This window comes from Sapajus apella, unplaced genomic scaffold (genome assembly GCF_009761245.1).
Source record: "Sapajus apella isolate SASKATOON/1434 unplaced genomic scaffold, GSC_monkey_1.0 scaffold55, whole genome shotgun sequence".
Lineage (NCBI taxonomy): Eukaryota > Metazoa > Chordata > Mammalia > Primates > Cebidae > Sapajus > Sapajus apella.
In genome coordinates, this window is record NW_022436995.1 from 7,070,753 (window position 1) to 7,097,745 (window position 26,993).

The following is a 26,993-nucleotide window of genomic DNA, read 5'->3' on the forward strand; positions in this document are numbered from 1 at the left end:
GTCCTCACACGTGCACGCCGTGGCTTCCCTAGAGCAGCTCTGGTAGACCCATAGTTCCTGCTCCTAGGGGACAGCTACACAATGTAAACCTGCACCGAGATGAAAACCTATTCCAAGGTCAAAGGTTTCACGGTGGGAGCTCCTTGGTACCATGATAAGGTTCTGTTACACGCAAAGTAAACGAAATACCAAAGAGGTCTTAATTTTTTGCTACATGGAGTAATTATTAGTTAATCAAAGGGAGACAAAGAAATTCTTTCTACAGTAAGGGTGACAGGGAGGGGATTGTGGGGGGCGTGTTGAGGGTGAGTGGGGAAGTGGAGATAGGGAAGCTTCAGAAAAAGAGGGAAAAAATGGGGTCTAAGTAGAGGAAAGCTTATATTCCTCATGAAAATCAAAAGCCGTGGCTGTCAAACTTTTGTGTTAGTAGTACCATTGTGAAAACATATTTTACTGCGTTGTGCGCGCCTCACGCCCGCGCACACACAGGTGTATAATGGAAATCAATTTAAAATAAAATGTTGCCTAGCTAGCTATAAGCGCAGGACGTGTGTGTGTGTGTGTGTGTGTGTGGCCGCGAACAGCCGGATCCGGGCGGAGCGCACCCTCAGGCCGCGTCTCCCAGGCCGCACCAGCCTGCCTGACCGCGCGGAGGAGGAGGGCGGGCGCGGTGCCACCGGGGCGGGAAGGTCGCTGGCGAGGGCTCCGGGCTGCAGCTCCCGCGGCGGTGGCGGCGGCTCTGTACGCGGCGCGGGATGCTTGCTCAGGACTGTCAGGCGGCCGCGACGCCAGAGCCTCCCGGGCCCCCTGCCCGCGACTGCGTGGCCGCCTGGTGGGACATGGTCGAGCGCAACCTGCGGTGAGTTCGCTCCAGCTCGGTCCTTGGCAGGGCCCCGACAGCTCGGCCTGCGAGGGGATGGGGCAGCGGGCGAGGGCGCGGCCGAGGCGGTAACCAGCTGTGCCGACCTGAGCCGGAGGACCCACACGGTGGCTCCCAGCGGACTTTGACGGTCCGCTGCGAACTCTAGGACTCTGGTTGCCTTTGGTATCCTCAGCCTCAATCCCAACCTGGACCAGCGAGACCCTCGAGACTCTCGGATTTGGTATTTCAGGAAGTTATAACTTTGGGGGGGCGTCCGAAATACAGATGCCAGAGAGATGGTTGGATTTCTACACCAATCTCTATTATCTGACCATTTTGGTAACAAACAGGATGGATCTGAATGACACTAGTAATAGTGACAATAGTAATATATGTTGTAATCTTCCATGGCGTCCTCTTAGGTCAAGGGCCTATCTGTGTAGGTGGAAAAGGATCAGAAAATCCCTGCCTAGCTCCCTGAGTGTGAACTCCCTGGCATGCATTTGAAGAACACACCTCCACTATGCTAAAGATGTGTATAGTATGTTGAAACCATAACTTGGCATTACCTGTGCCAAGTTCTTACATTGTTTAAGTCTGAAATGTCTGTATATCAGCGGGTGTTTTTGGATTTTCTTTGTTTTCTTCCTCCCATGGATCCTCGTTGTAAACAGTAACCTTAAATTACCTGAATCCACATGCAACATGTTGGCAGTCTTGTTTGCCCTGAAGCCAGGTATTGGTTGCAGATCCTGGACCCAGGACAAATGGGTATTTCATTTAGTTTTGTTGGTGTGGAAAGATATTGGCGTTTTTGTTTCCCTCTTTCTATTCCTTTTGTTTAATTTGTGCTGATTATAAAATATCCAAAAACTGGGGCCAGGTGCAGGGGCTCATGCCTGAAAAATCCCAGCACTTTGGGAGGCTGAGGCAGACCGAGCACGAAGTCAGAAGATGGAGACTGTCCTGGCTAACACGATGAAACCCCGTCTCTACTAAAAATACAAAATGTTAGCTGGGCATGGTGGCATGCACCTGTAGTCCCAGCTACTTGGGAGGCTAAGGTAGGAGAATCACTTGAACCCAGGAGGCAGAGTTTGCAGTGAGCCAAGATGGCACCACTGCACTCAAACTTGGGTGATGGAGAAAGACTCCATTAAAAAAAAAAAAATCAAAAATCACATCTAGACACAGGAGATCTCACTTTGGAGTTCCTAGAGTGATGTGACAAACAGGGGTCTCCCTTCCTTCCTTCCTTCCTTCCTTCCTTCCTTCCTTCCTTCCTTCCTTCCTCCTTTCTTTCTTTTCTTTCTTTTTCTTTTGACAGGATCTCACTCTGTTGCCCAGGCTGGAGTGCAGTGGCACAATCTCGGTTCATTCCCAGGGCTCAAGCAATCCTCCCACCTCAGTCCCAATAGCTGGGACTACAGGCACCTGCCAACACACTGGGCTAAATTTTAAATTTTGTGTAGATATGGGTTTTCACTACATTGCCCAGGCTGGTCTCAAACTCCTGGAACTCACAGGTTCCACCTGCCTTGGCACCCCAAAGTGTTGGGATTACAGGTGTGAGCCACTGTACCTGGCCTCTTTTCTCTTCTACTTATTTTTATTCTTGGCAGCTCTGTAGGGGCTCAGTCATTGCCTTCCAGCTCTGTGTTGGATCTGAACACCCAGCAGAATGTCCTGATGGCACTTGTCAAGCTGCACATCAACAGGACTTCTCTCCCAGATGTGGTGATTCTGGGAACGTTGCGATCTAATGCCTCTCACTTTCATGATCTCCGTGGAATTGATGGCTGATTATTTAACATTTATTTGACAGTAAAGGGCATTTATTAGGCAGAGAATTGAAGTTTCACTTCACTTGTAGAGAAAAACCCACTTTGTTGATAATGGAGTGGGAGATGGGGAGTTGGGGACCAACTATTACTTGCATCACTAATTAGTGAAAAAAGTCTCAAGAGACACTTCCTGAAAGAATAAAATACTAGTGCATGTCTTCATCTGAACAGAAGATTATTGGTCTAATGTAAGATGTGCTGAGGCTGAGGCCCAGACCCACTTCCACCATCCCAAGTCCTCTTTGATTCTTGGAGCCGGGCTCATTCAGATGAGCAAAACTTCATGGAGGGCTTGCCATGCCCCTGGCCCTGATTATGGCTCTGGAACTGGTGGGATGTGTTGTGAGACCCAAGAAGAACATTTCATCATATGATTTTTTTCAGTGGCTATTTTTTCATGCCTTGGGGATCTAGTTATTTATTTTACAATTTTTAAAAATCAAATCCAGTTGCTGCTTAAGGTGTATGGGCCCAGGAGAGTAAGTCTCCACCTTACAACTGGTTTTCTTTAAAATAGAAAAATGAAAAACATACTCTAGAAGGAAGTTGGGGGAAATCAAAGCTTTATTTTCCTCCTCATTTCCCTTTATTTCATCCCAAGTCATTATGATCCTAGATAGTGCTCAGAAAATGTCCATGAGTAGAATGGCAAATGTATTCATTCTTCCCACAGCGTTGGCTCTTTATTGTCTATTGGGCACTATTCTAGTCTTGGCTATACAGCAGTAAATAAAACAGACAAAACTCCTTGCTCTGTGGAGCTCACATGGATTCATTTGGAATAGTAAGTAAAAAAAGAAAGAAAGCCCTTCCTCTTTTCCCCAAAGCTAACAATAAATATTGCTTCCTTCTCCCTTTCAAAAGAAATGCACTTTCTTTCCATTTTCAAACTATGCATCAATACATATGTACTGAGCTCAGCCCTGAGCTAGACAGAATGAAATGTAAAGGAAGTTTTCTATGCCATGTTGTTCTTTTCTGTGGCCTGATAGAGTTGGGAAGACAGTGCTTATAATGTGAAAGCCATCAGCAAACAATTCAAGGCCAGCCCAGGCCCTGTTATTATTTGTGGGAGGGGAGACAAGAAAGGAAAGGTCATCATGGAATGATCTCTCCAGAGACTTTGACAAAAAAAGAGATACTTCTGTGGGTGTGAAAGGCTGGGAGGGTGTCTCCTGGTGCTTGGTGACCAATACATGTCAGCTGAATGAATTGGCACATAGGTTGAAGGTACATGCCTTAAAATTTGGAATAGTAAATGTATTCCAACTTCGGCTTCCGGAAGTTGGTTTGCAGAAACCTCTGAGCCTGAGTGATTTACCCTGTAGCAGCTCAGACTCCGCCAGCTTTCACCAGTAAGAATCATCCAGTTAGGTTCTGAGGCCCCCGTGGGACGCTGTGTGGTTACAGCTGCAGCTGATGAAAGGGCAAATGAAAGAACACCAAAGCACCAAGGTGACCGTTTGATGTGGCTGTCCGTTAGCTCGGATTGGTTTGAAACTGCATCCTCCGCTCAAATAAGATCTATTAGCCACTGGTGAATTTTGATCCCCTACTGATCTAGGGGAAGTCAAATTGACAACCCCCTAGTTAAAAGAAGCTGCTTTGCATTATTGATGCTCTGAGGATCTGGTCACTCTGTTCTCTGCGCGAAGTGTATCTCAGAGAAGTGCCTCGAGCTATTTGAGAGAAGGGTTCTGTATGAATTATTCCCTAAAAACAGACACACATTTCCCTCTACTGCCTCTGCTTCCCAAGCAGATCTTCAGAACATAACTTAGCGGGAGACTACCCTGCCTACCTTCAAAAGACAGCTTAGCAGGAGACTAACAGGCAGGGTGGCGGTGAGTGTCAGGAGCTTAGGGGGAAGCCAGCAGGAGCCAGAGGCTGGAACGAAGCATAGTCAGCCTGTGTTCAGTTCTGTCCATTTGGGCTTGATCTGTGGCTCAAAGTGGCTTCTCTGGGTTTTGATTTTTTATCTCTAAAATCAGAACAACAACATTCTCTCCTTCCTGCTGCCTTCATGGGGGGGGTGGTGGGGTGCTATTTTAAAGTATTATGAAACATTTTCGTTTCTTTCTTGCTGATTTTATGAGTAGGCAATTGCCCATGTATGATGTATTTGAAGAGCTAGCCATTAGTCTTAGCCCACATATCTTTTCCACTTCTTGCAGAACTGCTGGAAATTCATCAGAAATTCATTATCTTCTCCTTTCATGCCTCTTCCAAACACATATAAGTGCTCTGATTTTTAAAGTCATTAACACTTTAGGGGGAATTTTTTTTTTAGAGGTCTTTATTTGATGACTTTGTTATCTGAGGGCTCCTGAGAACACAGGAGCAGCAAGGAGGAAAGGAGAAAGGACCCTGAGAAGGCTAAGACGTGGAAGGGGATCTTAAAGCAAGACTGACTACAAGCAGAATTTTGCCAGAGGCCAGCCTGGCTCCTGGGGTTCATTTCTGCTCACCTGGATGTTACCAGGACTATGGGATCAGACAGCAGGTTATGTGTGGCTTTGCCATTCTTTGGCTTGTGACCTTGGAAAGAGTAGTTAACTCTCCAGTCTCATTTGCAAAGCAAAGGTAATGATTATCTTCCAAAAATGCCTCCAGTCTAGCAGAGGAATCAGGGCAGGGGGAAACAATTTATCAAAACTGCTTTCTAGCCTCTCAACCTTATCATTTGGCTACATTAAACAGTCTTAACAATGACCTCTCAAACATGGAAAGGGACTTATTTAATGGATAATGTGGGCAAAAACTGGAATGTAGTGCTTTAGGGCACCACAGGGTCGCGGGGTGTCCCTTATGTTGTGCTGAGGTGCAGGATCTGAGAAGTAAAGAGACAGGACACTGAAGAACTGGTGAAGAGCAGCTGAACTCGAGGGACCATGAAACGTATGAGCAGACATCAGCGAGAGTCCCAAATGCCCAGAAGCATCTCTATTTATTAGGTACAAGCAGGGAGCAGGGTCGTGAGTGAGGTCATTATCTATAGGCTTAGTAATAGGGCATACATAATCATGTGGGTCACAAGTGAAGGGGCCGCCCCATTATGTCACCTGGGCAGAGAGGTGGGCTGCGCGCAGTAGGGGGCCGTGCCATGCGCAGTAGAAGATCGTGTACAGAGAAGGGGTCCACCCCCGTTAGATCACCGAGGCAAGGAGGTGGGCTGTGTGCAACATGTGTCATGCACAACACTTCTTATCTGGGGGCTGGAGACTTCAAAGGATTTCTAATAGAAGGATACCGTAAGCCAATGTAATGGGAGCTGACAGACTTGTGCTCTTCTCTTAAAGCATTTATGGGAGGATGATTTGAGCTAGCACAGAAGTGAGAAAAGACAGACAGGCTGTACAGCTGCCATGACTCTTCACATCAGAGGGGTTCTTCTCCCTCAGTTACTTCCAGAATCTCAGGCCTGAGGCCTAATTTCCACAGGAACTGGATGCAAGGTACTACAACTCCTTTATCAGGAGGAGAGGCCCTTGCTCCAAGCCTGCCATACAGCGTTTGCCCTTTCAGGCAGGGTCGCCACCGCCTGGGTCTTTGGTTCTTGTCCTAGGCTGGCTATTTTCCCATGTACTGCTTCTGTTCTGTGACTGCTCTAGGCATTTCTCCTACTACAAACCACTATATGGTTATATGGAAGGATTCTATAAATCAGCACTAAGTGTGTCAGTACAGCTCCGACTACAATACCTACAGGATTAGATAGATTTTATAGAACTAAGTATGCTAGATATAAGCATTAAGTATGATTATATAAGCTAGATATATGTAAGCAGTAAGTTATACTTCAGGTATTAATTCTATAAACTAATATATGATTATATATAAAGGATTATATAAAGGAAATAGCTGAGTAATAACACTATAAGGCATTCTTCAGGCACTAATTGTGCCTGGGGTCTGGACAGTTCTTCCTCAGTGCCCATGGGGGGTATTACCCATACTGGAAGCAGGAGATGATGACCTTGACCTCCTGCATCCCTATCTCTCTAAGACCTTCACAAGAGAGGCAGCTTGAGACAGAGGTGTCCTTAGTGACCCCTTATGGACAAACTGTCACTTGTGTGCTGACAGCTCCTGATTGGGTGGTTTGTGTCATAGGGAACAGTAGCGTACGCAAGATGTGTGTGCGCCCATCCCACTCCCCGAGCAGGCTGCAGCCCTGTGCCTCATGGGTCCCTCTCTTCAGGGATCTCATCTCAGAAGTGGGGTCTTCTCACACTGGCTCATTTCTTCCAGAATAGAGAGGATCTAAGGATTATTCTCTCCCTGATTGAGACTAATGATAATAAAGCTAACACATATAGTGCAGAATTGTGACATAATTAAAAACTGCGGTGACTATTAAACTGTCTGAATTCTGTTTGCTGGTGACTTTGGGGTCCATCCTCAGCCTTCTATGGGGCTATAGTAAGGGACCAAACCTGGCTGTGGTGCAAACATTGTCCCTTCTCCTGTCCCTGTCATGCCCTGACTTTTTCAGCTACTGGTTGGGGCCCTGCCTTATTGCTCTCCTTATCTGGTTTCCCCTTGGTGCCAGTCTTGACCTGCCCTGTAGATAATTCCATGTCATTGTGTAAAACATTTTGCTTAAATGCCAAGTGACCTGGAATTCTCAGTGTTAGTCTCTGAAATTTGGGGGCAGATCACCTGAGATCAGGAGTTCGAGACCAGCCTGGCCAATATGGTGAAACCCTGTCTCTACTAAAAATACAAAAATTAGCTGGGCATGGTGGTGCGTGCCCATAGTCCCAGCTACTTGGGAGGCTGAGGCAGGAGAATTGCCTGAACCCGGGAGGCAGAGGTTGCAATGAGCTGAGATTGCACCATAGCACTCCAGCCTGGGCAACAAGAGCAAAACTCCTTTTCAAACAAAAGAAGAAGAAGAAGAAGAAGAGAAAGAAAAAAAGAAAAATACAAACCAAGACAAAAGGATTAATTTTGAAAACCTCGTGTGTTTCCTAATATCTTGCAGATCTTTTCCACACTCCTGTTCAACGCTTGGAAGAAAAATTGCTGCTCTGTATGACAGCTTTACTAGTAAATCCTTAAAAGAACATATTTTCCCTCCTCTGATAGACATGCTAATTTATTTTAATTTTTGTAAGTATGGACCTTCCATAAATTTGTCTACATTATTTTTCCTAAATAAAGACCTCACTGCCCTTCTGGTTGGGATGTAACGAACAGACATGTCCGCTGTAAAATTGTGGCTAGATTGAAATGGTCTGAAACTTATTTAATATTGACTTTGAAGTCTAGCAGGAATCCTTGCAAACTGCTGGGAGTAAAGAGAGATGCATGGGCTTGTAGGCAGGGCTTCAATTCCAGAGCTGACTGCAAATTAATTAGTTGTTAATATGGATACCTAACTGCTTACTGTATTCTCTGCCTTTCTTCTTATCTGCATCCCTTATAGATGAGAGAGAGAGAAAGAGAGTGAGAGAGAGAGAGAGAGAGAGAGAAACAGAGAGAGAGAATGGTACTGATGTAAGGAATCTATTTTTCCTGTTTTTTCCTCTACTGAACTATGTGTTAGTCAATGTAACACAGTCCTTCCAGTTCTTGCCTGCTTGCCTCCTGGTGTGTGAAGTCTGGATGTTTCTTGCCTTTTGGCTGATGATTAGGTTTCACTGAAGTAGCAGAATACTTTTCTTAGGCTTTTTTACCTTCTTAGGGGAATGGTCTCCTCTGCTTTTAGCTGGAGACAAGGATAGGGATTGAGTAACTCTATTTCTCTATTATGAGCTGCCACACTGATGCTATTTTAAAATCCAGCTTTTAGGTTTTGGTTTTCTGCCCCTCTTCTGCAGGCTAGTCCTAGTTGATAAAATAAAATACTCTGCTAGGAGTTTAGTGTCGTAGCTTGCAACTTAGAAGCCTGTTAACCTATGTAGGCTAATTCTTTTCTTTGATTGTGATTAAAAGGCATGGGGTTTAATTTTTGGAGTTGATAATGATTTTTACTTTCCAGTCAAAGCCCCATTTCTTGTGGATTTAAAGAAACCAGAGTTAAAGATTCCTCACACAGTGAACTTCTACCTGAGAGTTGAACCTGGGGTGATGCTAGGGATCTGGTGAGTGCATGGATGGGCCACTGGGTTGCTTGATGGGGCAGGTTTTCCTGTTAGAAGGATACAGAGGAGCAGTGCTTTGTTACCTGCCCATGGAGAGGTGGGTGCTCCTGGAGGTACCTGGAGGCTGTTTCATACAGCTTCCTCTTCTGTTGATTTGCTTGATTTTGCTTTCTAAGAATTTTGCTTTGGAATACAGACTTTTAGATGTTGCCCTTAGCTTCTGGCCTCACCTGCCCCTTCTGCCGTATTCCATACCACCCTTGCCTTCATGACCTCAAATCTGCCCTCCCAAGACATCTTCTATTTCTCAGCTCTCTGCTTTCTCTCTCCTAACTGCCTTCTCATCTACTGAGTCTCACTTGAGTTGATAGTTTTTAAGAACGCCTTTCTTCACTGCCTATTTTAGGTATGTGCTGTCATGGCCACCTGGGCTTGTTCCTTTTGACAATTATTACCACTGTCATGAAATAAATGTTTCTGTGGGCTAGGCACGGTGGCTCACGCCTGTAATTCCAACACTTTGGGAGGCCCAGGCAGGCAGATCATGAGGTCAGGAGTTCAAGACCAGCCTTACCAACGTGGTGAAACCCCGTCTCTACTAAAAATGTAAAAATTAGCTGGGCATGGTGGTGGGTGCCTGTGATCCTAGCTACTCAGGAGGCTGAGGCAGGATAATCACTTGAACCTGGGAGGCAGAGGTTGCAGTGAGCCAAGATCATGCCATTGCACTTCAGTCTGGGCAATAGAGTGAGACTCTGTCTCAAAAAAAAAAAAAGGTGGGGGGATTGCCTCTATGCATGGGGACATGGGGTAGGACAGTAGTAGTTCTCATTATAAGACACTTTGTGGTGTTAGATTTTTATTTTTATCATGTGCATATATTACTAAGATAAAAAATTAAAATATATGTATATATATCATAAGGAGAGTTTCAGCCTTTGGCAAGGATGGAGAATTCCTCTCTCTACATTTGTTTAAACCTCCCTTGCTCTTCAGGCACACAGTCCCCAGCTGCCGGGGGGAAGATGCCAAGGGGAAGGACCGTGGCTGGTATGAAGCAGCCCTTCGCGATGGGAACCCAATTATTGTTTATCTTCATGGCAGTGCAGAACACAGGTCAGTGGCTCTGCTTACATTTTTTTTCTTTTAAGAGATTGAGAGCATTTCAGCCCCATGGGGAATGAAGAAGGACAGAGCTCCGTTTTTAACTCTGTAGGCATGCCTTCACATATTTCTTTTCCTTTGTTGAAATCTGAGGGTGTTCTGGCAATAAGCTTCACTTAAAAAGATTATTCTATATGTAGAATAATGTGGATCTCTAACTGAGAAGGAGAAAAGAATAACTCTTCCAAAACTTGGATGTTGATTTCAAAGAAAGGGATGATTCCTTTGCTCCCTAAGAGTGTCTGGAATGATGGGTTGAACCCATGAATGACAGGAAAGGGAATAGGCATGCATTATGGGGAAGGAAGAGCCATTTCCACATCAGTGACTTTTCAGAACACTGCAGTGGAGAGTCCCTTGTTCAGCTTTAATGCTACTAACCAAAAATATGACTCCTTACAGAGGTCACATGGAGTTCTGATCTCTGTACTGGGGACCATCTGACTAATTCTAATCTAGAATATTTAGGCCTCAGCCCATTCTCTATAGTCCCAAACTCACTTTGTAACAAAGAAGGTCTCCCAGGAGCCTGGCTCCCCTTTGATGTGCTGTCAGAGCCTTTCTGGGCCTGTATAATTATATTGGGTGATGATCATCAGCTATGACTGTGCCCCTTCAGCCTGGGGCAGGGGCGATGTGCCTGGGAAACCCACAGATCTCTTCCATCTTGGGAGGAGCACCTGCCTGTGACTCCCTTCCTCCCTGTCTTTATCTGGCAGGTGATGGCTTTCTCAAGACTTGCCTTTGCTCAAGGGGCTTTCTTGATGTGTCCATTTTAGAGCCACATTTACTGCAATTTCCTGTGAAACCCAGGAAATTTTCAACACAGTTTAACTTTGTATTGATTGTGTAAACTTGGGCATGATGTTACAATATACTTATTTAAAGGACCATGTGGATCACACAGGGTGTCTGTCATTCTGTGTAAATCTGCAAGTGGCTCAATGATCCCAGATTTCCTGGCTCTGGGGTGAGATACAGCTTACTTTTGCTCTCTGTCCAGAAGGGTCAGCTTTCTATCAGCAGTCCTGAGCTGCAAGTAATGAGTATCAGACGGTACTCTCCTCAAACAGGAGATTACAGGGAACCTGTGGAGGCAGCAAAAACAGTGGCTGTAGACTTGAAATCCATGGAAGCCTCAGAGGGCTCAAGAACTCCTCTCCACAATTGTACATAAAATTTGAAGTATGGATACATTTTTTTTCTTTGGAAATGGGTCCACAGCCTTAACTAGATTGTTCAGTTGACTATATGTCAAAATGCTCCATGACATATAAGTTTAAGAAACTTGGCTCTATGAAAAAATGCAAATAAATGGCTTTTAAGAGTTCTCTGCCTTTTGATGAGTAGTTTCCAGGGCTTGAGGGGTGAGGGAGGAAAGAATAGGCAAAGCACAGAGGATTTCTAGGGCGGTGGAAATCTTCTGGATGATACTACAATGGTGAATACATGTCGTTCTACATCTGTGAAAGCCCATAGAATATACAACACCAAGAGTGAGCCCTAATGTAAACCAGGCAATTTGGATGGTAATAATGTATCCATGTAGGTTAATGATTGTAACAAATGTACCATTGTGGTGCTTGGGATGTTGATAGAGTGAGAAGGTTGTGTGTGAGGACAGGGGTTATGTGGGAACTCTGTATTTTGTGCTCAGTTTTGCTGTGAACCTAAAACTTTTTAAAAAATAAATTTCATTAATTTCTTAAAAAAAGGAAACATTAAAAAGACCATCATGCTTCTTCCTGAAAATACAGGTCCAATCTTATTCCGACAAATATTACAGCAGAAGTCTCAGTCACAATAAAGACTACAGCTACTAACTTCTTAATCACAAACTTAAAATAACATCTACAATAAAATTAAATTTAAAAATTCTGGAAAGGACCTTGTATTTCATCATAATAAAATCGAATTTGTGGCTGCATTAGCATTGTGACATAATAAAAAAATTCTCTGTCTTGTGAATTAGCTCTGATGCTCTTGTATTAGTGTGGTTAATAGGAAGTAGACTATTTTTGGGAAGAAATGGTTTTGGTGCCTCTGGGGCTGTGAGCCTCTTTCCTTCACTTTGTCTTGCACTTAACGGCAGAGTGGACAGGATTTAGGCAAGTCTTAGTTTAGTATAGCTTGATGACATCGTCCCTTGTTCTGAAAGTCACTTTCTGGAGCCCATTTTCCTTTAGCTTCTAAGAGTATTATTAGAAATAAGTTTCACTGTGTAGAAGCAAAAAAAGGTGGATTATCAGCAGTTCATCAAATGCCGATATTGAGAAGCGATACAAAGATCTAGGCATCCAGCCCTCACTGAGAGGAACGCGGGCCCAGTGGGGAGCCATTGATCACTCACCCTGACGTGTCTGAGCGGGCTCTGACACCAAAAAGCATTTCCTTCTTCTAGTTATTTATTCCTCCAACCTGAAAGAGAAAGGTGCGAGATCAGAAACTAGCAGCAGGAGAGTGATTTATATTGAATCTGTCATCATCATTCCTAATTCGTGTTTTTTTTTTTAAACCTTCACAGGGCAGCTTCTCACAGACTCAGGCTGGTAAAGGTATGTCTGAAGACATTGCAAAGCACCTGTTTCATAAGTCCTCATCCATCCTGTTCGAGAGTCATGATATTTTCCTCGAGCCCTCAGTGTGGTTGTCTTTTGAGAGGTCTCCAGGGTACTGGTCAGGGTGGGTTGTGGTGTCTGGGGCTCAAAGTCCCACCAGTGGACTTCAGCTGCTGCATTGACCTTAGAGAATCAAAAGCAAAGTGAATTTCTCTGTCCCCAAATACCTTCATGAACTTACCAACTGCATTGCCAAATGGAGGTAAAGATATTTTTATTTGCTTTCTCTGAGGACTGGGGAATGGGTTGAGAGGGCTTTTTTTTTTTTTTTAGACTTGGTCCCCAGGCTGGAATGCAGTGGTGCAATCTTTGCTCACTCCAACCTCCAAGGCTCAAGTGATTCTCCTGCCTCAGCCTCCCGAGCAGCTGGAATTACAGGAGCCTGCCACTTTGCTCGACTAATTTTGTATTTTTTAGTAGAGACGGGGTTTCACCATGTTGGCCAGGCTGATCTCAAACTTGTCACCTCAGGTGATCCACATGCCTCGGCCTCTCAAAGTGCTGGGATTACAGGCAAGAGCCACCTCACCTGGCTGACATTTTTATTTGCTTTCTCTGAGGGCTGGGGTATGGGTTGAGAGAGTATTATTATTATTATTATTATTATTATTATTATTATTATTTGAGACAGAGTCTTACCCTGTTGCCCAGGCTGGAGTACAATGGCGCTATCTCGGCTCACTGCAACCTCTGCCTCCCAGGTTCAAGCAATTCTCCTGCCTCAGCCTCCCAAGTAGCTGGGACTACAGGCATCTGCCACCACGCCAGGCTAATTTTTTGTATCTTTAATACACATGGGTTTTCACCATGTTGGCCAGGCTGGTCTCGAATGCCTGACCTCGTGATCCGCCCACCTCGGCCTCCCAAAGTGCTGGGATTACAGGCGTGAGCCACTGCGCCTGGCCGAAAGAGTATTATTAAGGAGCAAAATGAGCACATCTTTTAAAAGAAGCAAACTTTTTCTTTTCTAGTGGTTATAAGTTAAAGACACAGAATATCTGCTTGTAAAAGTCTGAGTGTAGTGGCTCATGCCTGTAATACGAATGCTTTGGGAGGCTGAGACCAGGGTCTCAATGTAATGAGATCCTGTCTCTACAAAAAAATTTAAAAATTAGCTGGATATGGTGGTACATGCCTGCAGTTCCAGCTACTCAGGAGACTGAGGCAAGAGGATTGTTTGAGCCTGGGAGTTTGAGGCTGCAATGAGGCAGGATTGTGCCACCACACTGCAGCCTGAATGACAGAGTGAGAAGACCCTGACTTAAAGAAAAAAAGTCTTTGAAAAAAAGTCTTACATGAAAAGTCATGTAAGGCTCTGTGGAGTAGCATGTGGCCACATTTGCTCTCATCACTCCCTGCTGCATGACTGGTTTGCTGAGACAGCCCCTGTATTCCAGGTGTGCAGAAGATGGCAGGGTTTCCACCTATCTGCCTCAGAAATGGTTGAGCAAGCTGCCTCTTTATCCTCTTCCACCCTCTGCTTAGGTAATCTCTGCTGCAGTTGGCTGGCTGTTGACCACGGGGACTTGGTCTCTCCCCCACCTGCTGGCTCCCACCTCATAGTTCTTTCCTGATCAAACAATATTACTGCTCCAGAATCCTTGCAGTACCAGTATCTCCAGTGCTTTCTTCATCCTCCCTCCCCTGTGCAGACAGGAAGTTCCTCTACTGTCCCCTCCCCTCGTCCCTTCATCATTGCCTTCTCAGAGCCAATGCCTGTGGAGTGGTGGCCAGGCGAGTGGGGTTGGGGAGTGGGGTAGCTGTGTGTGGTGTTGCCTGGGAGGACCATGTTTATTCATTTTTAGGTTTGCTTTTCCCTCTGCACTCTGCCCTTTGCATTCCCCATGTGAAACAGTGAAGCTGATGTCCATGAGAATGTGCGTGCTTTTCCCCTCCCACTCAGAGCTGTCTCAATGTTCCCAAAAAGAAGAAGAGCTGTAGGTGTGAAGTGCAGCCAGGTGATCCTTGTGGCAGTTAGGATGGGTGGGGAAGGAGAGCATCTGGTATGGCAGGGCTTTGCCCCAGACAGACTGTGGGCGTCAAGTGTCAAGTGCTGCTGTCATCATCGCCCAGCAGGACCAAACTTCCTTAGCCCTTCGTTTCCTCCTCTGGATAGGTGATTTCTTTTAAAAAATAAATTTTCATTATTAAATTTTCATTCATGCATGTATGCATCACTGTGACAGACTAGTACAGCTATTTTCATTGATTTGCATTCCCACCTAGTTTTAATTTCTCCTTATAAAAAGCTTTTGTTACTACGATTGTATCTCTGTAATTTTATGTTGTGCTCTTTTACTTAACACTATTTTACAGACATTCTTCCATGTTCTCAGTCATCATAATTAACCAGTTTAAAGCTGTATCATTCTCCATTGTATTTATAAGCCATTGTCTACTTAACTGTTCCACTGCTGTAGGATATAAGATTTTTTTTTCTCCCTGCATTTGTTTTAAATAGTATCGTTTCAGAAAACTATAAGCATCTAGATTTTTCTTCTTTCATGCCTTTTTTTTTTCCTAGAGATGAATTCTTATGAGTAGGATTTGTTGCTGTTATTCTTTTTTTTTTTTTCTTTGAGACAATCTTGCCCTGCTGCCAGGAAGCAGGCTGGAGTGCAGTGGCATTATCTCGGCTCACTGCAACCTCCGCCTCCCGGGTTCAAGCAATTCTCCTGCCTCAGCCTCCTGAGTAGCTGGGACTACAGGCATGCACCACCAGGCCCAGCTAATGTTTGTATTTTTTAGTAGAGATGGAGTTTTACCATGTTGGCCAGGATGGTCTCAATCTCTTGACCTCGTGATCCACCCACCTCGGCCTCCCAAAGTGCTGGGATTACAGGTGTGAGCCACCGCGCCCGGCTGTTGCTGTTGTTCTTGGGTTGTATTGCTAGGCGGTCCTTCAACACATGCTGCAACTCACATGGTTATTCCCATTTTCCTCAATGCTTAGCCGCCATGTGTCTTGGCTAACTTTTTGGGGGGGAATGTAACAGATTTTTTTTTTTTTGCTGGGCCATGTTGTCCAGGCAATGTAACAGATATTTAAAAGTTATATTTAGTTCCTCATCATTAGTCCAATTTGTATTTACAAGTTCCTAATGAGGTTTTGCCACCTGGGTCTAAAATGCAGTTGGAGAAGCACAGCATTTGGACACAGGCAGACCCAGGAGTGAATCTTGGTTCTAGTTCTAGCTAGTTGGGCAATCTTTAATAAGTTACTTAAACTCTGCAAGGCTCAGTTTATCTGTAAAATGGGGATAATATCTACTTTACAGTGCAGTTGTGAGGATTAAATAAAGTTTGAGAAGTGTCTGTACAGTAAAATTCTGTGCTTTTTAATCTCTCTTTTCTTTATCATTGTATTTTTTTCTGAGACAGAGTCTCTGTCGCCCAGGCTGGACTGCAGTGGTGTGATCTTGGTTGCTTACTGCAATGTTGGCCTCCCACGTTCAAGTGATTCTCCTGCCTCAGCCTCCTGAGTAGCTAGGATTACAGGCACATGTAATCCTACATGAAATACAACAATCATTATATTTCATTTCATGTTAAATTATGTTTTCATAGTCTTTCTTCACCTACTAGAAGCTTGGCAGCGGTCTCATATATTAGAGTGATCTCCCTATTATTGATTGAAATTAACTCTTTATTCATATTTAATATAAATAGCTTCCCCTTTTTAATTGCCTCTACAACTTGCTTAGAGTTCTTATTCTCAAGAATTTTTTTTAAAAAGACATTCATAGACCTAAAGGTGACTATTATTGTTTCTCACTTTTCAGAATAATATTTACATATGTAAATGTTAAATAACTTGGCCAAGGTCACATAGCAGGCAAGTGCCAGAGCCAGCATGACACCCCGGCTATGTGACCCTGCTCAGCCTCCTGCTTTCCATCTCTCCCACCGAGCCTTGCCTTAGCAAGTTGGAAGTCAAACACCAGATTTCAAAAATACATCTTTCCCCAGCTATTAAACAAGTGTGTATGCTTTGTACATACAGATACCTAGAGCATCCTAACTTTAGAGAGTTTCTGACAGTGCAACAAACTTTCTTTTTCATCTTCATTTAATGTAAAATAATAGCTATTTTTCTAGGTTCTACAGTTAAAAATAAATACTAATGAACAAGTTAAAATTACCTTTGAAATAGCCCTCCTTGCGATGTGATATGAATGGCTATAGGGAGGAAAAGTCTTTTCTGTTTACATCTTCTAATTAAAGTGATAACAGCTCCTTTGTTACCTAGGTGCTGAGTGACGGTGGCTTTCATGTCTTGTCTGTTGACTACAGAGGTATGTGTTAAGGATGGCGTACAGAGATTTTTCAACAAGCAGAGGGCCTCTGATGACCCCTCATTTTGAAGGCAGTGACACTGTGTTTGCATTTTCTTGCTACCAGGATTCGGGGACTCTACGGGTAAACCCACAGAGGAGGGTCTGACTATGGATGCTATTTGTGTCTATGAGTGGACCAAGGCAAGAAGTGGCATCACTCCCGTGTGTCTCTGGGGCCACTCCCTGGGTACAGGGTAAGTGACATCTGCAGATGTGTCCGTAGGCAGGTCCTTGAGGCTTTAGTGTCCTATCAAAGGCAGTGGCCAGTAGTGGAAGGATCACTGACCCAGGAGACAGGGACTCTGCTGATCACTTTCACACTCCAGAAGACCTTGTCATCTTAGCATGCTGTCTGTAAAACAACAGAGGGTCCCTTCAGCTCTATGGTTATCTTTTACATTGAAGTCCAAGTCTTTCTGAGGGTTTTAAAGAAAAGGATCCTTGGCCCAGTGGGGTGGCTCACACTTGTAATTCTAGCCCTTTGGGAGGCTGAGGTGGGTTGATCACTTGAGGCCAGAAGTTCAGCCTGGCCAACACGGCAAAACCCCATCTCTACTAAAAATACCAAAAATTAGCTGGGCTTGGTGAAGCATGCCTGTAATCCCAGCTACTCAGGAAGCTGAGGCAGGAGAATCACTTGAGCCCAGAGAGGCAGAGGTTGCACTAAGCCGAGATTGTGCCACTGCACTCCAGCCTGGGTGACAGAGAGAGACTCTGTCTCAAACAACAACAACAAAAAACAACAATAACAATGAAAGAAAGAGAGAGAGAAAAGGATCTTTAATTTAGGGCCTGTGGAACCCTCTGAAATAGTGTGCAAATGCTGTGTCTTTACGCATTTTTCTAACCAGAGAGCCCAGAGCTTTATCAGATGCTCATACCAGAAGTTCTGTTTTATACTGTTAAATTATTGCTTAACATACATACTAATTTTCATTGCTTTACAGGGTTGCAACGAATGCTGCAAAAGTGTTAGAAGAAAAAGGTAATATATTATGCTTAGGTGGTTATAATTTCCCATCTCTTGGCTTGAGATGGGAAAGTAAAAGCAGTCAAGAGACTATGAACATACCAGACACCTAAAGCATCCCCACTTTGGATGGTTTCCGGCAGTGCAACAGGCTTTCTTTTCTATCTCCATTTAATATAAAATAGTAGCTGTTTTTTAGGTTCTGCAGTTAAAAATAAATGCCTTTGAAAGAGTCTTCCTTGTGATATAATATTAATTTAAATTACAGGATAAAAATGCTGCATTATTAAATGATATGCAGAACCGGCTTTCTGCAGCCCTTCTTACTAATATTTGTGTCAGTGTTTCTCAAAGTGATCTGAGAGCCGTTTGTATCACAATCTTCGATCCTAGCTGATTTGAAGAATTAGAACTTCTGTGAACAGGGTCATTTTTCAAAAATCAAAATTAGAATTTACTCCATATATAGAGATGCTATACAAATGCAAATATTCATTACCCTAATGCCATGCAATTAAAAAATTCCAAAGTCAATTATCTGCTTGTGTGTGTGCCTGTGTTTTGCTCATCTTTGTATTGCAAGTTATTTTTGATTATGGGCCACACATAGTTTATGGAAAATCATAGAAATTATTTGAGACTTGAAGTGATATTATCTTCTTCTAGCTATAATTTACTCTTCTCCTGAAAGGCAGTTACAGTAGGGACAGATTACCTTAATTCAATTAGAGATTGAGCTGATCTGAAGCTGGCCTTTAGTCGTTATGATGGCTGGCGTATTCCCGGTTCCTATTACTCCTAGAGTGTAGTTCTTTGAGGGCACAACCAAAAGCCTGAGAAATGTACTAGGGTCCTCTTTCTTGTGAGATCCTGAACTCTAATTTCAGTCATTTGGATTTTGTGAGATGCTGAAAGTTTTGTCTCATTTATGATCCTCTCAGCCACCACTATTGCTTTCAACTGCGTGGTGGGAAAAGGCAGCTCAAACTCTCTGGACGTCTTTCTTTTGGTATTGCTTCCGTAATTTCTCACTGACCAGTAGCCCTCATAACCATTCAAACATTTGTGTATACATACTGTGACCCACCACACCTTTTCCAATTGTTCTCAGAAGGAGTGTTGAGCTAAACAACCTAGTCAATCTCTGACACATTCTTAGCAATGTGCTGTAGAACACTGTCTTCCTGTAGTACTTCGTTTTCTTAAGCTATCCAAGCTGCGAAGAGCTGGTTGTGTTCTTAGAAGAAGGTAGTGGTTTTCAACTATCATCATGTACACAGAAATCTCTTGGGGAGGGAGGGGAAGGTAGAAGCATGTTAAAATGAACATTCTCAGCCCCCGCCCTGGGGAATCTGACTCATAAACATGAGGTGAGGTCCAGCAATTTGCATTATTAATAACCTTCACAACTAATTTTGATGCAGGTAGTTCAAGTACAAGATCTTGAAGACCCCTTATCTAGGAAAGATGGTATTTGAATAGGGGGGTTACTGACTTCTTTCTTTCCTTCTTTAATTTTCAAGGATGCCCAGTTGATGCTATTGTCTTGGAAGCTCCATTTACCAACATGTGGGTTGCAAGTATCAATTATCCTTTGTTAAAGGTGAGACTCTGGTTCATCTTCACAAGGTATCAAAGTAGGCTATTTTGATACAGTGTAGGCTATTTCTACACATGTATGTTTATTGACTGTCTTCCTTTTCTTAAGTAGTTTTATGTGTTTTGCAGTTATTCTAATCTGAGACAGTTTATTAACCAGTTTCCATAAAAGGGAACCTATGGCTTTTGGATTTGATATTTTATTTTCTTCTAACAATACCTCTTTTATAATTTAGTGGTAGATAGAGTTGCCTTAAGTTTATTATTTATTTTTATTTTCTTTTTAAAAGTGAAAACAAACATTTTATACATCATTTTTGAGCCCTATGAATGGCAGGCATACATCTTTTGTACTTTTATCATAAGAAAGTTTCTAGAGAATTTAAGGAAGCTGCCAAATACTTTTACACAGTATCCCAGATAAAGAAGACAAACTTTCTAAGAAAATTAAGTACAAAGAATTGTGTCACAAGATGCAGTTTTAAAAAATATCTATTGTGTAGACTATCCTAACTTTATGATCTTATTCTATGCCTAATGCTCAATTGTTTATAGTTGTACATTCATATAAATGTTAGCAAGTGAGAGGTGGGGAGGGAGAGAGAGATATGTATATAGAGAGAGTGAGCACCTTAGAGGGATACATGGCCTCAATTTTAAAATTATTCTAAATTGTTGTTTCAGACTGTAAGATATCTTGGAGTATGTTACTCTGTCAATTTTAGGAATCTTTTGTACCCTAAACCATTATAGATAGAATTCCATCATAGATGGAATTTCTGGAACTTCTATTTTCAGGAAAAAGTAGCTCACCACTTCCTAGGACAGCCAGTTCACATAATCACATGCTCCTGAAAATGGCTTTACTATCTAAGCTTCAACTAAATTTAGAAATCCCCTCTACCATGTAAAATACTCAATGCTGGTAATTTAAGATATGATAAATCAGGCATTTTCAATTGGTTCTAGAAACTGAATATTCATTTTAATATAATATAACCATTAATTGCATATCTATCATATTACTCTAAGTCATTACTAATAAATTCATTCAATTGTAGGTATGTAACGTAAGTCAGATGCAATCTTTTTATTTAGTTTGTTTTTTAAAAAATGTGTTAATGTTGAAATTTAGCAAAACAAGAAAAATACATTATTTAATGAGCAATTATAAACTGAACACCCATGTAACTGTCACCTATGTCAAGAAATTAGCATCGCCCACACTCCAGAAGTCTGTATGTTACTTCCCAATCCAGTAAGCCTTATTTTAGATATAATCCTTGGCCCTTAGACGTAATTCTTAGATTAATTTTATGGTAATCATATCTATGCATTTATTTATAGTGTTACCACTTGTATATGCATCTCTAAGCAATATTGTTTTGTCTGTGAACTTTATATAAAAGCAAAATGATATAGGATATTTTTTCACCCAACCTTATATTTCTGGGATTTTATTCATGATGCGTATAGTATAGCTGTAGGTTGGTTATTTTCATTGCTATATACTATTCCATTTTATGTACATACCACAATTTATTGATCTATTTTGTGTTATTTGTATTACTTTCAGTTTGGGGAAATTAATAATGTTGTTGTTATGAATGTTCTTGAACCCATATTCTGTAAACATGCACAAGAATTTCACTGGGGTATACCCTTGGAGTGGAATTGTGGAGTAATAAGGTAATCCATATGGCCAGCTTTAATAATTACAGAGCAAGTTTTCCTAAATGACTACCACTTTACTCTCACACCAATTGTGTATGAGAGCTCCAGTTGCTTAAAATCCTTGCCCTCATATTGATATATCAATATGGTTTTAATTTGCATTTCCCTGATAACCAGTGAGGTTGGGTAACTTTTAACATGTTTATTAGCCATTTGGAGATCATCTCTTGTGAGGTACTTCTTGTTCATGTCTTTTGCCCATTTTTCAGGTGGATTGTATTACTTTTTTTTTTTTTTTTGAGACAGAGTCTTGCTCTGTTGCCAGGCTGGAGTGCAGTGATGCAATCTTAACTCACTGCAACATCTACCTCCCAGGTTCAAGCAATTATCCTGCCTCAGCTTCCTGAGTAGCTGGGACTACAGGTGTGCACCACCATGCCCAGCTAATTTTTATATCTTTAGTAGAGACAGGGTTTCACCTTGTTGGCCAGGAGGGTGTCAGTCTCTTGACTTCATGATTCACTTGCCTCAGCCTCCTAAAGCACTGGGATTACAGGCAGGAACCACTGTGCCCAGCCTGTATGACTTTTTATTTGTTGAATTTCTTTGTAGATGCTGGATATGAGTCATTAGAGAATTATTTGTATTGCAGATATATTCTATGATTTTGTTTTGCCTTTTCACTTTTTCAAAATTTTGAGATGGAGTCTTGCTCTGTTGCCAGTCTGGACTGTAGTGGCATGATCTCGGCTCACTGCATCCTCCACCACCTGGGTTCAAGCGATTCCCCTGCCTCAGCCTCCTGAGTTGCTGGGACTACAGATGTGCACCACCACACCCAGCTAATTTTTTGTATTTTAGTAGAGACGGGGTTTCACCATGATGGCCAGGATGGTCTCAATCCCCGGACCTCGTGATCCACCCCCCACGGCGTTCAAGACCAGTCTTAGGCAACATGGTGAAACTAGAAAAAAATAAAAATAATTAGCCAGGTGTGGTGGTAACGCCTATAGTCCCAGCTACTATGGAAGCTGAGGTGGGAGGATCGATTGAGCCCAGGAGTCGAGGGCTGCAGTGAGTCAGGATCAAGCCATTGCACTCACTCCAGTGTAGGCAACAGAGTGAGACCCCGTCTCAAAATAAACAAACAAATAATATCTGAAATTCAGCCATGCTAAGATGAAAATGACAGATCATAACAAAGTGTACACCATGAATATTTGCATAATCGACTCATTTTGTCTTTAGCAAATATTTATTGAGTGTCTATTAAATACCAGGAACTTTTCTAGTTTCTGAGGATACCACAGGGAATAATAATAAGAAGAAAGTTGCAGTCCATTTGCCTGTGAAGTTCATATTGTTGATGGAGAAACATATCGAAGACAAATACATAATAAAAAAAATCCAGTAGTGAGAAGTGCTGTGAAAGTACTAAAATAATGTGACGGAGAATGACCGGGTGGTGGGGACAAGGTGCGATAGCTGGTTATGGAAAACAGCTCTGAAGAAATAGCCTCTGAGGTGAGACCTGCCTGAGATAAAGCCAGCTGATGGGAAAATCTAGAGATCTCAGGCTGGGATAAAAGCAAAGACAAGGGCCTTGAGGTGGGATCAGGCCTGACATGTCCCAGAGGCAGAAGGCAGCAGAGCCAGGAGGTGGACAGGAAGGGGCTCAGTGATAGGAGATGAGGCTGGAGAGGGAGGCAGGCAGACGCCAGATTCCACAGGGCCTTGGAGGCCCAGGTGGCATGTTTGGGTTTAATCCAATTGCCTTTGCAGGATGTTGAACAAGTGTGCTATGATCTGATTTGCACATTAAAGCAATCGTTCTGGCTTTCCTGTGGGAACTGGATTATGGAAGCATGAGGAGGAAGCAGGGAGCCACTTGGGATTGTAGCTTGATATAAGCAAGAGATGAAAGGTGGCGTAGGCTAAGTGATAGTGGGGATGGAGAGAAATGAATGGGTTTGGGATACATTTTGGAGGTAGGGTTCAAAGTTTGTGAGAAAGGTGCAATATTGCTCAGGGTTTCCATCCTTGACTCCTTATTTTCAGTTGAAATGGATGTTTCTAGAGCCTATACACTAACTTACATGTTGACTATGTGAGTCAAAACATTGTAAAAGTGGATTTAGCTAGCATTCTATTTCTTAGGATTTGCTATTAAGCAACAAATTTAGTATATCTCGAATGAGTGTTGTTGTATCTGGAGTCCTGAGGTCATTGTTAAAACCTAAAATGTCTTTTAAGGCATTGGCATATTAAATCATATTCAAAAGTGAACAATGTTCAAATTCTCTAAGATCAATTTTCTATGTTTTGCATATTTGCATCAGAATTTTTGACTAATCAGAATATTCTGTCCGCCAGCTAAATCAGTTATGTTCACAGTAGAAGCAATTTTTAGGTTTTGCATATCACTGCTTCTATATGGAGAAGTAAGAGTTAGTGGTGCCATTTGTATTTCTTTTTTTTAAGGAAATAAAAGCAAAATGTTAACAGTGATCATCTATGATGGCAGGATTATGAGTGCCTTGTTTCTTCTACATTTCTTCCTTTTTTACCAAATTCCTGACATGCATTACTTTCTAAATCCTACAAGTTTTTTGTTAAGTTTATCATATTTAGAGAGTCACTACTCTCTTTGTTACCCTGGTTCGTAATGAAAGACTGTATAACAAATGACATAGCTATGGGGTAAATATTAACTTTTTTTTTAAAAATAGATTTACCGGAATATTCCAGGATTTTTACGTACACTTATGGATGCCCTGAGAAAAGACAAAATAGTCTTTCCTAATGATGAAAAGTAAGTGAATGATGAAAAGATGTGCATTATTACTGTATCTAAAGGATTTTAGGGGAAACTGTCATGTGACTTACTGGATGGTAACATTAGACATCTGAGTATCTTTCTTATTCTTAGAATATTGTTCTGTGGTTCTTAGATGGGCACTAAGATTCAGGTAAAGTATTTATGAATTTTTAGTATTTGCTATTTTCTTCATGTCTAATTCAATGACTTCACCAACTCAGTACTCTCTCTCTGAATTCATAAAGGAAGTTGTATATTTATGGCCTATCAAGATGTTTTAAAGGGCCGGGAGCGACAGCGTGTACCTATAATCCAGCATTTTGGGAGGCTGAGGTGAGAGGATAGCTTGAGCTCAGAAGTTTAGAACCAGCCTGGGCAACACAGGGAGACACCATCTCTACCAAAAAATTTAAAAATTAGCCCGGCATGGGGGCACTTACCTGTCATCCCAACTACATGTAGGGCTGAAGTGGGAGGATCACTTGAGCCTGGGAGGTTGAGGTTGCAGTCAGTTGTGATTGTGCCATTGCAGTCCAGCCTGTGCGACAGAGTGACATCCTGTTAAAAAAAAAAAAAAAAAAAAAAAAAAAGACCTTTTAAAGGTCCTCTAGGGTCTAGCTACCATCCAGCTTACTAATGTGACAGCAAATCCAATGACTAGAATTTATAGAGTTAGCCTGTCACAGTTAGGGAATTTAAGAATGCTTCCAAATAGGCAGTTGTCGTGAATACTTTTTTCTATATCAACACACTTGAGAAAATCTAACATCCTCAGAGGTGTCAGTGAGTCACTGATACCCACTGATGGATGGGTATCAGAATTTTGGGGGGAAAGGGAAACATTGTTTGAGAAAGTAATTGGAGTGGGAGACATGACATTCTTCATGTCATAGTCCTTTTGAATTAACAAACTAGAGGATTAACCAGGAAGCTAATCAGACCTGTTCACGGAGTGTCCATCCTCTACATTTAAGCGGAAAAGTAAACAAATTTCTACAAAGAAGTCTGCGAGTCTGTCGTAGTTTTTGTTTTACTGAGGTTTTGAGTTTTGTTTTCTTTTCTAGTCTTAATAAAATATTTCAGATGTTACAAAATAAGGTGGAATAAAGAAGAATATAAGGTTCTTGTAACATTGTACAAAATCAGTGTTTCGGTGTTTTTTTCTTATAGTATTTCCAAAAATCACACAGAAGTAAATTAGTCAATTAAATTGAACGAGTAAATGGGAGAGAGGGAAACTTAGATGGAGAAAAAAAGCTACTAATTGAACTTTTTAAATGTAAGGCATTGTTATGCCTTGGAAGGAAGGAAAGAAATTTCTTGTAATTTAGACAGACCTCATGTTTTGCTAAAGCTTTAACTTAGAAGAGGAGAAATCGCAATGTATAACTCTTTAATTGAATGCTTCTCTTCTACTTGTCCCTAGCGTTAAATTCCTTTCTTCTCCCCTTCTCATCTTACACGGAGAGGATGACAGGACAGTGCCTTTGGAGTATGGAAAAAAGGTAAACTAAGAGCTCAATGCTGACTGAAACATACTTTACTTATTTCACCATTTTTTTTTCATTCAGCCAAACTTGGATTAGAGCCTAAAGCAGGGTCTCTGACATAACAGGAGATTCGCTACACCCCTAAATAGGCTCTACAGGTTTATACAATGAGCATCAGTGTCTTGGCTACTTAGCTCAAAGGAGTGTTTATGGCAGACTGGCTCCTCATCTGGGTTGCGTGGCGCCGCAAGTGTGGGGTATCCCAGGCTGCTGTGGGAACCTTCGTGTCTAAAATAGAAGAGGCAGACTTTTTCCTTTTAAACAAGCTTCTACTAGAGTGGGTCCATAGCAGTTCCTTGCCATTTTGCAGCGAGGTTCAAGCAGGGAAGGGTGAGGTTTTTATCAGTATTCTGTATTAGCTGAGCAGCATTCAGATCTTTAGCTGCAGAGACAGCCAGTTGTGGACATGGAGAGTTCTCATGTCTCTGACTTAATGGAACTAACTCCCCATGTTAGCTTTTAGGGAAATTGGACTAGAAAATCCACAGCTTTGAATGGCCAGCCTTTGAGTCTCTTTCTTTCTGTCCCTTGCAGCTCTATGAAATTGCACACAAAGCATATAGGAACAAAGAGAGGGTCAAGATGGTTATCTTTCCTCCTGGCTTCCAACACAACCTGCTTTGTAAAAGCCCCACACTATTAATAGCCGTAAGGTAAGAGTTGCTTTGCTAAACGTATCTTGCCCTTCAGGGCAATTAGGGCTGCTCTGGCTTACTCAGGCCGCAACATGAAAATGTGTAATATTTTGCTTACTCAGGTAGGGAAAGTGTGTGAGCTGATCCAGGTCCTTTTTCTACAGAGATTTCCTGAGCAAGCAGTGGTCATGAAGTCTCGGAGGAGTGGAAATCTTCAATGAAGACTTGGTCCAAACACCACCTGTGATGTGCATTTTTTAATATAAAATTGTACTGGGCGGGTCAGATGAGCTGAAGCCATTGATTTCTCTGTAAATCACTTGCCATTTTAACAACAGAAAACATACATGTTAGGCAGTATGGAATGTTCTTGTTTAGCTTATAATCTACTTTGTAAAACATGCCGAAACCTCACAATTTGGTAAAATTTAGATCTATCTAAAAATATGTAGTTATCAAACATCCTAGGGATATTTGTGAATAAGGTAGTTGCTATGGTCCGAATATCTGGGCCTGCCCCCCAGATTATGTTGAAACCTAACCGCCAATGTGATGGTTATAGGTTATAGGAGGTGGGGCTGAGCTCTCATGAATGAGATTAGTGCCCTAATAAATTATGACCAAAAGAGCTCTTCACCTCTCCTACCATTTGAAGATATAGTGAGAAGACTTCATCTATGAAGCATAAAGAAGCCTTCATCAGACACTGAATCCAGCCAGTGCCTTGCTCTTGGACTTCCCAGCCCCCACAACTGTGAGAAATAAATTTCTGTTGTTTATAAGCTACCAGTTTATGCCATTTTGCTTTAGTGGCCCACAGGAACTAAGGCTGG

At 42.3% G+C, this 26,993-nt stretch overlaps 1 protein-coding gene across 1 annotated transcript; it reads left to right on the forward strand.

The window, feature by feature from the left end:
* On the forward strand, positions 1-26,946 carry ABHD12B (abhydrolase domain containing 12B). The gene is made up of 13 exons (XM_032244577.1): positions 1-859; positions 7,694-7,821; positions 8,693-8,795; positions 9,792-9,911; positions 12,484-12,514; positions 16,827-16,872; positions 16,979-17,108; positions 17,862-17,899; positions 19,408-19,487; positions 23,887-23,969; positions 25,402-25,480; positions 26,060-26,178; positions 26,325-26,946. Exons 1-13 carry the CDS (start codon positions 756-758, stop codon positions 26,350-26,352), a joined length of 1,089 nt encoding a protein of 362 aa, XP_032100468.1. The 5' UTR covers positions 1-755; the 3' UTR covers positions 26,353-26,946.
* The last annotated feature ends 47 nt before the right edge of the window (positions 26,947-26,993 follow it).